General features: G+C 41.5%; 1 protein-coding gene across 2 annotated transcripts in view; it reads left to right on the plus strand.

Moving 5' to 3' along the window:
* WDR7 (WD repeat domain 7) overlaps window positions 1-12,621 on the plus strand; it is a 479,768-nt gene that overhangs the window by 74,602 nt on the left and 392,545 nt on the right. For both annotated transcript variants that reach the window (XM_056544810.1, XM_056544818.1), the window contains exon 14: window positions 180-394. In XM_056544810.1, the coding sequence (XP_056400785.1) occupies window positions 180-394 (215 nt within the window). The remainder of the gene's footprint in view (window positions 1-179; window positions 395-12,621) is intronic.

A 12,621-nucleotide genomic window follows, 5' to 3' on the forward strand; every position in this document is an offset into this window, starting at 1 on the left:
TATGAATTAGATTACACAGTGTTTGTAGCCAGTAACTGTGAAGACCTATTTGTCTGTGATAGACCTGTATTCACAAGAAAAAGTTGTTTTTTTTGTGTGTGAAAACATTCATGTGTTCTAAGAGAGGGGAGGACAGGTGAGCTGCACTTAAATGTATATGTGTTTTCCTGCTTGTTCAGGCGCCCTGGATCGTTGTGTGATGGGCATCACGGCTGTGGAGATACTCAACGCCTGTGACGAAGCTGTTCCCGCTGCTGTCGATGCGCTCAGCCATTCAGCAGTCAACTTGAAGCAGGCCATGACCAGACGCAGCCTGGCAGCGCTAAAGACTGTAGCACATCACAAGCTCCAGACCCTCGCCACCAACCTTCTGGCCTCTGAAGCATCAGACAAGGTAAGGCTACATTCACACTGCCGTTTGTCTCCATCAGTGTGAAGTCTGTTCTTTTCCGAATCGTGAATAGCGGGAGAAAAAATAGTGCTTGCACTATTATGACCCGTCAAAATGATGGGCGTAAAGCTGCAAAAAAATTTTTTTAAAGAGTTTGGGGGCCGTATTTGACGGAGCATAACGGTAGTGTGAAAGGGGCCTAAGTGACTCTGCTCAGTTCTTGCATCTGTTGTACGTTTAGGACAGCCCCAAGCCCCACCTGTTACAAAACTACGACTCCCAGCATGCCTGAACAGCATTAGAAAAACATGGCTGCTGTCTTTCAGAAGCAGTACTACTCTTGTCCTCAGCTTGTGTGGTATTACAGCTTATTTCTATTAAAGTGAATGGAGCCGAGTTGTGATACCACCCACAACCTTAGGACAAGAGTGGCGCTGTTTCTGGAAGAAAGCAGCTTTGTTTTTGGAATTCTTGCTAACCGCTTTTACATAACATAATATGTTAGAAGTTGGGATCAGGGTTCTTATTGTCATAGACTTCAATTGAATACTGCTAATTCAGCTTTCTGAGGAGAGCAGGGGAAACAAAACAAAGGTGCACATGGCTCAGTGATTGGTTTCAGCACCCGGACCTGGACTGATCACAACTTCTGACGTGTGGCTATGACATGTCAGGAGTTTAAAGGGGTATTCCACTGCCCCAGTGATTTGTTCCGAATGCTGAGTGTGGGCTGCGGGGGTCGTGGGGCAAGGCCACGCCCCCTTACACTATTATAACTTACCTGTAACGCCATTAAAGGGGTACTTCACTGCCCCGTGTTCAGAACATTTTGTTCCGAATGCTGAGAGCGGGGTCCTGACGTCACGCCACACCCCCTTAATGCAAGTCTATTGGACGGGGCGTGGCTTCTGTCACGCCCCCTCCCATAGACTTGCATTAAGGGGGTGTGGCGTGACGTCAGGACCCCGCTCTCAGCATTCGGAACAAAATGTTCTGAACACCGGGGCAGTGGAGTACCCCTTTAATGGCATTACAGGTTCGTTATAATAGTGTTCGCCCTCTATAGGACAGAGCAGAGAACTGCTGCATACAGTAGCCACTGGGATGTATTACGTGGTGCAGTCTCCTCCTTAGGTGACAATTGATTACTCGGGTTTACATATCTATCCTCTCTGTGTTGTTCAGTGCATGCTGGGATTAGTAGTTTGGTCATCATGTTGCTGATCTTTATCATTACACATGTTGTTCTTCCAATGTGTGTTACATTGTGAAGAGGATTGTACTAGTTGTCCATGTCTACATTGCATCCATTTGCCTTGTCTTCTCTTACTTTGTGTCCTCATTCTATTCTACACTCGGTGGGAATCTTATCTGCCCATGTGCTTCAAGTACACAGGGTTATAGTGCATTAAAAGCAAGGAGGCCATATAACTCTGCCCGTCCAAGGGCAGCAGGAAACTATCCTCAAAGTTATCAGGAGACAAGCAAGAAAAATGGCTTCCCTAGTGAATTGGTCATTTGTGTGATTTTTTTTTTTTTTTCCGCAGTAGATTACAGTATTTTAACTGTTACGATGCTTGATCTAAAATCCAAGGGCATCACTATCTATACATCTGATTATTGCCCATTTATTTGAATGCTGGGTTGTAATACTACATTTCCGCTGCAGCAAAAAAAATAAAAAATTAAAGGGGTACTCTGGCCCTAATAAATCTTATCCCCTATCCAAAGGATAGGGGAAAAGATGTCTGATCGCTGGGGTCCTGCCTGTCATTGCGCACCCACCTTTGTGAGCTCTCCGCAGCGCTGGAGGCTCTGATTGTGTAGCGTGACAACCACGGGGCCAGAGTATCGTGACATCACGCCTCCGCCTCCGTGTGACATCACGCCTCGCTCCCTCAATGCAACCCTATGGGAGGAGGCGTGATAGGGGATAAGATGTATTAGGGCCAGAGTACCCCTTTAAAATTGAACTTTTCTTAAAAATAATCTTTTTTTTTTTTTTATAAAAGATTTATGTTAAACATATTTCAGAATTTTTGTTGTGTTTTCTTTTTTTTTTTAATGATTTAATTTTTTATTTTACTATCTTTATCGTAAAATAATCCTGAAATCTTGCAGTTTTTTCAGTCTGGACTTTAGGCCAAATATTACCTATAATTGTTTAGCAGTCTCCTCCTTATCATCACAGTAAACAGTAACACATCTATGATGAAGCTGGATGGAGATTACACATAATCCATTAATCCCAAGAGATTAGTGTTTCCCAAGCATTGTACCTCCAGCTGTTGCAAAACTACAACTCCCAACATGCCCCGACATCCTTAGGCTGTCCATACCTGCTGAGAGTTGTAGTTTTGCAGGACTAGCAGAACTTTTATAACTTCCAGAGTGACTTTAAAAAGTTTACCACCTTTTAATAAACCTTATTTATTTATTTTTATTTATTTATGTGTTTATTTATTTTTATGCAGAACATTAAATATTAAGTTTTGTATATGAGTGACCGCACCAGCAGAATAGTGAGTGCAGTTATGGAATATAATACAGAATATATCTCTGGATCAGTAGTGGATAAGTAATGTAATGTTTGGATATAGTGACCCCATCAGCAGAATAGTGAGTGCAGCTCTGGAGTATAATACAGGATATAACTCTGGATCAGTACAGGATAAGTAATGTAATGTATGTACACAGTGACCCCCACCAGCAGAATATTGAGTACAGTTCTGGAGTATAACACAGGGTATACCGCAGGATCAGTACAGGATAAGTAATGTAATGTATGGATATAGTGACCTCATCAGCAGAATAGTGAGTGCAGCTCTGGAGTATAATACAGGATATAACTCAGGATCAGTACAGGATAAGTAATGTAATGTATGGATATAGTGACCTCATCAGCAGAATAGTGAGTGCAGCTCTGGAGTATAATACAGGATATAACTCAGGATCAGTACAGGATATGTAATGTAATGTATGTACACAGTGACCTCACCAGCAGAATAGTGAGTACAGCCCTGGAGTATAATACAGGATGTAATTCATGATCAGTACAGGATAAGTAATGTAATGTATGTACACAGTGACCCCACCAGCAGAATAGTGAGTACAGCCCTGGAGTATAATACAGGATGTAATTCATGATCAGTACAGGATAAGTAATGTAATGTATGTACACAGTGACCCCACCAGCAGAATAGTGAGTACAGCTCTGGAGTATAATACAGGATGTAATTTATGATCAGTACAGGATAAGTAATGTAATGTATGTACACAGTGACCCCACCAGCAGAATAGTGAGTGCAGCTCTGGAGTATAATACAGGATATAACTCCGGATCAGTACAGGATAAGTAATGTAATGTATGTACACAGTGACCCCACCAGCAGAATAGTGAGTACAGCCCTGGAGTATAATACAGGATGTAATTCATGAGCAGTACAGGATAAGTAATGTAATGTATGTACACACTGACCTCACCAGCAGAATAGTGAGTACAGCCCTGGAGTATAATACAGGATGTAATTCATGAGCAGTACAGGATAAGTAATGTAATGTATGTACACAGTGATCTCACCAGTAGAATAGTGAGTACAGCTCTGGAGTATAATACAGGATATAACTCAGGATCAGTACAGGATAAGTAATGTAATGTATGTACACAGTGACCTCACCAGCAGAATAGTGAGTACAGCCCTGGAGTATAATACAGGATGTAATTCATGAGCAGTACAGGATAAGTAATGTAATGTATGTACACAAGGACCCCACCTGCAGAATAGTGAGTACAGCCCTGGAGTATAATACAGAATATAACTCAGGATCAGTACAGGATAAGTAATGTAATGTATGTACACAGTGACCTCACCAGCAGAATAGTGAGTACAGCCCTGGAGTATAATACAGGATGTAATTCATGAGCAGTACAGGATAAGTAATGTAATGTATGTACACAAGGACCCCACCTGCAGAATAGTGAGTACAGCCCTGGAGTATAATACAGAATATAACTCAGGATCAGTACAGGATAAGTAATGTAATGTATGTACACAGTGACCTCACCAGCAGAATAGTGAGTACAGCCCTGGAGTATAATACAGGATGTAATTCATGAGCAGTACAGGATAAGTAATGTAATGTATGTACACAAGGACCCCACCTGCAGAATGGTTGTGCCTTAATCATGGTCACGTAACCACTGTGACATTTCTCGCTTGTCCCTTATGCAGTAATGCAGATTATTTTTATTTATATTATTCCTCAATTAGGGAGACTAGCAGGAGATCTCCCATCACCCCCCATTCCTCTCACATTGTTTGTGACTACATGGCCGCCTCACGCCGCGGTAATTGTAGGCTGGCTTAGTAGGAAAACAATTACAGAGGAGAGAAAGCTTAAGACGATGAATCTGCCAGGGAGATAATCACTTTATGAAAAATGTATGGTGATGGGATCATTAGGAAGTCTTCTCGCTTCCCTCCCGTGAAGAAACTGCGGCTTCTCAGAGTAATTCGAGAAAAATAATTCCTTTCCTCCAGATAGGACGTCACATCACGATGACAGGGACACATTCTCTATCGCTCCCCATCAAAAAGAGGCTTCTAGATAATGATAATTTTGCAGATCTTCACTATTATTATAGTTTGTCTTGAGTCGTGTATCAGAGATGAGTTTACAATTGGTGGAGATGCCGGTGGGATTCATCTCCTGTCGCCTATTCCTCCTCCTGTTCTTTATTGGGAATATGTACAGACAGGGAAAGAAAAAAGAAAGCAATATGCGCCCCTGGTGAAGTACGTCACAGTGGTGTACAATAGGTAGGTGAAAAGCCACTTACCAGATAGTGTTGCGCTAAGAGCACAACACCTAAGAAGACATCTAGATAGGAATATGTAGCCTACAGCCTCAGCTCATTAGGTCCTTGCTCCGGTGATCCGGTAGGAAAGCAATGTCGTAGAAAAACTTGAGCTTTTCTGGGCGCTGGTTCTCCAAGATAAGTAGTAGGACACGTAATAAAGTCCAAAGGATATTTTTATTGCACTAAAACAACATGTTTCTGGTCCGAAAAGGACCCTTCCTCAGTTAAGGTGCTTACAGGTTGGGGACAGGTTGGACACTGAAATACCCTCTCAGATGTCTAGTAAAGGTGACATTCATTTTGGTATTCACAAAGATTTCTTACGTAGGTAAAAACATAAAAATACTCAAAAAGTTATAAAATCCAAGAGGAGACATAAGAAAATATGGTAACAGTTATAAGCATTATATTAAAATCACAATTTGTGTGCCTAAAACATACATATTAGTTTAATATTTGGTAATATTTGTAATATTGGTAATATTTAGTATTGTGAGTGTGCCTATTAGCACCTACGTAAGAAATCTTTGTGAATACCAAAATGAATGTGACCTTTACTAGACATCTGAGAGGGTATTTCAGTGTCCTACCTGCCCTTTACCTGTAAGCACCTCACCTGAGGAAGGGTCCTTTTCGGACCAGAAACATGTTGTTTTATTGCAATAAAAGTATCCTTTGGACTTTATTTCGTATCCTACTGCTTATCTTGGAGAACCAGCGCCCAGAAAAGCTCAAGTTTTTCTACCACATTACTTCATTGGGAACATGGAAACAATTGGCCACCAATCTGTTTGTTTTTTTTTTTGCAAAAAACGGCAGCCACATTGGAATGGAAAAAATACCCTAACCAACCTTATTAGGGCATCTGGAAGTAAAGAGGGGCTCTATTTTGGACATTGGTTTGTTAGCTATAGCAATCAGCCCTTAGAAAGTGCATCTCTGATGTTATATGAGAACTCCAGCCAAAACTAACTTATCCCCTATCCCAGTGCTTCCCAACCAGGGGGCCTCCAGCTGTTGTAAAACTAAAACTCCCAGCATGTCCGGGCATTCTGGGAGTTGTAGTTTTTCAACAGCTTGAGGCACCCTGGTTGGGAAACACTGCCCTACCCACAGGACCCAGCAGTCAGTACTGTTTTGTTTGTTGTAATTCCCCTAAAATATCAGTTTTGGAGCATTAGAACTCTCTGCTGTTTCGCTGTTATTCCTCCTGGAAATATATAAATATTGGGTGTTTCAGTTTCCTTTGTCAGTTGTGTATGGCTTTGTACAGTCTGATATGGTGTTTACTGTGTTATGCCTCAATCCAGTGTTAATCTCTTCCCCTCTACTTCTGTTGGCGTGCACATTTTCTTTGGGTTGCCCAGCAAGGTAGATGAAAATAGATGAAAAAAGTCCTGCTCCAAGCGAAAAAAATATATATTGTGGCTTAAAGCGATACTATAATTAATACATATTAAAATACAAAAAGTAACCACTGCGACATGTCAGTAAAAACAAAGAAAACTCCGAAGCATTTCGAGCAACATATTAATAATCATGGCCATGATTAAGAGCATGTTGCTCAAAACTTGTCAGTGTTTTCTTCATTTTTACTGAAATGTCAAGGGGGTTACTTTTTGTATTTTTATATATGAGGGAACTAATATGTACTGTAAACTAAGCGGGCACAGGTACACACATCAGAGGATATGGGTAAGATACTTCTTGCAAGTGACTGTTTACAAGGTATTGAGCACTTTAATATCCATTGCTACCCTTAGCAATTGTTGTATTCTATAGTACAGTGTTGCCAGCTGGTCGTGCTGGAGTCCATTTATGCCCTAGCGATTAGTGCATTGTATGCATATATATTTGCTGTAATTCTCACAAGGTAGAGAGAGGAGTCGGCACTGTTACCTATGATCGGCCCTAGGTAAGCGCTGATGCATGTGATGCGGCAATAAAAAAAAACACCTGATGCTAGCTTTATGTGGTAGTAGAGGTTCATATATCCACGGAACAGACAGTTCATAAATATCGCACAATAGAGAGAATGAATGGATGCACTCACCACTCCGGAAAGCTGTGCAAACGTTTTATTCAGTGCAGAGGTATGGTGCTATACTTCGGACAGGTACGCGGCCAATTTTCTGGAAACTGATGACAGCTGTTGTGTAATTAGCAGACACTTTCCCATTCACTTGCTTTTATAATGATCAACATAAATATGTTTAAAATGTAATAGAAAAAAAGGCCACTAGGTGGCTCTGTTCTGTTGCCTGCCACTATTAATACAGTGAGCTTCGTCTACTACCGGCCTGGCAGGAGTCCAAACTGAGGAAGTGCTTCTTTGCACGGAGGTTGATTGACAGCTGCATAAAAAAGTTAATGCTCCACAGATTCTCACAGAAAGCTGTACAGACTGAAACATGCAGGAGAGCCTCACTGATAGCAACACCGACTGAAACATAGCTTGAGGTTTTCTATTCATCACTGCAACCATTTGAGCGGATGTGGTCCCCCAGCAGGCTTCAGTGATGTCATGTCTGCTGGGAAACACCCACTTTCTCCTGCTGGCAAATTGCACTATTTGAGCAAGAAGAAAGGTATGATACACAGCTTTTTAACCCCTTAAGGACCAAGCGTTTTTCTGTTTTTGCGCTTTCGTTTTTTCCACCTTACCTTTTAAAAATCATAACCCTTTTTAATTTTGCACCTAAAAATCCATATGATAGCTTATTTTTTGCGCCACCAATTCCACTTTGTAATGACATCAGTCATTTTACCCAAAAATCTACAGCAAAACGAAAAAAAATAATAATCATTGTGCGACAAAATTGAAGAAAAAACACAATTTAGTAAATTTTGGGGGCTTCCGTTTCTACGCTGTACATTTTTCGGTAAAAATGACAATTTATTCTGTAGGTCCATATTCTGCGGGCCAGCCGGTATAACACGGGCTCGAGTCGGGAGCCTGCATCCTACCCCGTTAACGACCATTGGACGAGCATAGACGTCCATGGTTGTTATCGGGTTAAAGCCCTGAATTTTAAGGGCAGGAGAGGGGCGTTAGGAGTAGTTAGGGAACATAAACTGATTTAGTTTAGAACAGTTTATTTGGTGACAGGTACTTTTTTAACAAAATATAAACTTTTTTAAGAGGTGTTGAACTCACGTGTTTGTGGATAATCTGGATTAATGAGTTTCCTCTTGATTGAATTTTGTACTTGGAGCTACAAACACCATAGGACTAGTGAGATGAGATACAATAGTATGGTGGTGTGTTGTTTTGGACCCGTGTGTCTACCTGGAAAATATAGATGCAGTCCAGGGAGACCTAAGGCTGTAATCCGGAACTTTAGAAGGCAATCAAAGCACTTTAATAACTTAAACATTTTTTGCAGACTAAGTCAATCAACTGCTGAACCTGCTATAAATTTGCATAAAGGCAATAAATCATTGGGAAAAACGTATCCTCTTTCCAAAGTTTAAGATCGCGGGGTGTCTGTCCATTGGGGCCTCTGCAATCTCTTGTACGGGGCCCCGGTTCTCCCAATTCATGACCATTGCACAAAGCAGGGGGCGTGTCGGCCGACACTTCCTGCTGGGTTTGTGATGCGCTGCTCCTGGAGAGTCAGACCCCACTCGCGGGGATAAGTTTGTCCCCATGATATATATGCTTTAACACTACTGGTAATTTTGGTACATCTGTCCTGGCACTGCTTTTGTATGTTGATTTATGGTTGTTATTTTCCATTGAATCTACACCTGGTACTTATACAAGTCTTTTTTTTTTTGTTGCCAGACTTTTATTGTTGCCTTCTCCTGACTACACTGCTGATTCGGGAGGGGGTAAAACAATTTCATAGGAAAGAGCAGAGCAGCATGGAGGATGGGGCTTGTCAAATAGCCTTTTTATACTGCATATATATATATATATATATATATATATATGTATGTGTGTGTATATGTGTATATATATATATATATATATATATATATATATATATATATATAATATATCCATTACAATCCCACCTTAAAAGGGCAATTTTACATTTCCCTAATTTTCATCATCCTAATTCATCTGCCCCAATGTGTTTTCTCAAATGCTTAACTGTACTTTAGACGACCAATGGCTTGTCCATGGACCTCCTTAGCCTCAGACTTTACACTTATGGAGTCAGATACTGTTCCTGGTTTTATAGATGGCATTGAGTCTCTGTAATGGGTTATAGGCTTCATTAGTAGTCTCAAAGTCCAAATTCGTCATCACTGGCGTGGCATTCTCGACAGCTTTTTCACACATCTTCTTTAAGCAAGGCAAAACCCAACACACAACAAAAGCAAGGATTATCAGGATTATAAGTATGGTTATTCCTATTTGGGCCAAAGTCTTTTTCCGCCCTCCCATCCAATCAAAGTACTGATTCCAAGTGTCTGAGATTTCAGAATTCTGCTGATAGGTCTTCTAGTTTCTTTATGGCTATGGTTACTTTACCATTGGGTCTTGTGTTGGCTGGGATATATGTGCAACCGGTCACCCCAAACATTTTAAACACCTCCCCCCACTTTTCTGCTAACACCATATCTAATACCATACGGTTTTGGAATGTCATAGTAGATGTGGCACTCAGCTTTTCGGCCTGACCTTTGACAGCATCCACTGAGAAATTTATGAATCTCTGCTGATTGTAATATATATAATTAATCCAATCTACATTCTTGTTTATGGAAATCTGGGGTATTATAGACTCAAATTCTGCTTTTACCTGATCTCTAGCTTTAAAGGGGTACTCCGGCCCTAAGACATTTTATCCCCTTTCCAAGGGATAGGTGATAAGATGTCTGATTTGCGGGGGTCCTGCTTCTGGGGACCCCAGCAATCTCTCATGCAGCACCCGCCTGTGTGAGCTGCATGGCAGTGCTGGAGGCTCAGAGTCTGAAGCATAGCACTAAGCACTCCTCATTATCATCTTCACTTTTACCCCCACCATTGGAAAAAACATTGAACTACTGGAAGTTATAATCCCCACCCTGAAACAAAGGCTATCTCTATTTAACATCCCATCAACAGGCTACCAAAATGTATACCTCTAAATCAGTGTTCATTTCATTACCTAATTATTTTGATTATAATTTTAGCCGACAACAATTCCCTTGTGTCACGCCCCACGGGTGTGGACCCACTGTGCCTCAAGTGGCTGCTGGACAAACTTGCAGAGTGGGGTAGGAAGATGCAATAGAAGGCGTCAGATGCAGCAGAGATGAATTAAGTGACTATAGCAGGAAGGTGCTGTAACAACAGCAGAGCAGGAAAGCTCAGGTGCAGCAAACTGGAACACAGCAGACAGCAGATACTGGAACACAGCAGACAGCAGATACTGGAACACAGCAGATACTGGAACACGGCAGACAGGGACCTTCGCTGTAGTAAACTACAATGTTGCTCAGGCACCACAGGAAGGTAGGAGTGCTCTTTTATAGGTGGTGCCCGGCAGGAATTGTCTACGAATCCAATAGGGAGTGCACACTGGCCCTATATGTCTCAGCCAGTGTTTCCGCACAGCCCCTACAGGACAGAGGAGAAACTGCAGCCGTGGCAGCAGCAGGACATGGTACAGAGCAGGCTGTCTGATGTAAGTAAGAGATAGGATACACAGTAGGCTGGTGGTTTTCAACCAGCGGGCTTAACTATAAAAATTCAGATGACTACAATATAACTAAATAAAATCATAATTTTCTCTCAAGAATCACTCTGCTGCATATGAATACTGTATATCACACTGCTGTATATGAATACTTCTGTTCATCAACCATCTGCATGTTTCAAACGTTCAACTGCCTTAGACGTTTCATAGTCCATTCTTCACTCACTACTTGCTTTTCCATCAAAACCTTGAGTCTCCATTTTGGTTTCTCTAGTGTTTTAACCACACCTCCTCCTTTTCTCTCCCTAACCCTATTCAGCTGCTAACAACAATCTGCTCCTCTTTTACTTGTCTTATCACTTGTATAGATCATTAACTTTTGGACGAACTTATCAGCTTTTTCAAAAACACAATGCATACAGTTATTTGTCTACTTAAAGGTACTATATCCCATACCACTAAGGAACATAATTGGGCAATTCTACTCAGCAACTTAGTTTACAACCCAGGCACAGTTTTGAAATTTCTCAGGGTACTACAACTCCCATCATACCTTCTATTCATCCCTTTACACACACACACACACACACACACACATCCCCACCCACATGTACCCATGCCTCAGCTTTCTCTTTCACATACTTTTTCAGTTTCTCCAGCTCTCATTACCATCTCTATACGTTTCCCATCTTTGCAAATCATACATCCTTCCCTTGGCATTTTTGCTAATTTTTCTACAACCCAGTCACTAATTTGACTTCTTTCAACAACTACAACAGTGAAGTCAATCTAAAATGCAGCTCTGCGACCTTTGACCTCTCACTGTGACATGTAACTTACATCTGGCCCACAGGCCCCCCTTGTGCTATTCAAGGCGGTACCTATTTGTGGGACCTCCAGCTGTTGCAAAGACAAGACTGCTCTGCTATCTGCAAACTACAAACCCCTCCCTTTTTCTAAAATAGCTAATATTAATCCATGGACACAATTAAGACCTGACATATATACAATCAGTTGTAATGGGACGGGTCACGGGGATATGTTATTGTTGGAGAGTTCCGTGTCATACCTTCTGGTATACACTCTGACTTAGACACGCCTTCCTGCAGTGTCTTCTTATGACATTGTAACTGGCATCCTGCGCCAAAATCCACTAATATCCTCTCTCACAGAATTCTGGAGGAGCGATCTTTAGTTTACTCTGAAATTCAATCCCCCGGGAGACCCATTCCCTCCCCGGGATCCTGCTTTTTCACTCACTCACTCACACTTCATACACACTCGGGTAGCAGATATTTAACTTATGACAGGTTCAGTCAAAACACTCTGGGCAAGAATTGTTACCGGTCTTTGCTGGTCGTGTCAACTAAGGCACAGACAGACCAAACAGGGAAACAGTGGTGGGTACTGGCTAGGTTACAAGAAATTTGTTCTACCATACTCTTGGAGATGATTAGCCTCCGTCTGCGTCCCTTCTCATTGGTCCAATCTCGATGCCTTGTGTTGCCACTAGCTTTCGGTACCATAACCCAGAGTCCCTGTTCGGGCGCCAAAACTGATATGGATTTTATCAGTGACCTAGTAAATATCTGACCCCCTTCCTAATTCGTTGTCAGAAATAGTGCATGCACAAAAGTCAAACGGACGCCTTGTCAGTTGTAAATACTTCTATATCTTTATTTGGCAGTCATCCAGTTATATAGACATTGCAATTAGCATAAGTACCAGCCCTCACT

Source organism: Hyla sarda, chromosome 1 (genome assembly GCF_029499605.1).
Source record: "Hyla sarda isolate aHylSar1 chromosome 1, aHylSar1.hap1, whole genome shotgun sequence".
In the NCBI taxonomy this organism is placed as follows: Eukaryota; Metazoa; Chordata; class Amphibia; order Anura; family Hylidae; genus Hyla; species Hyla sarda.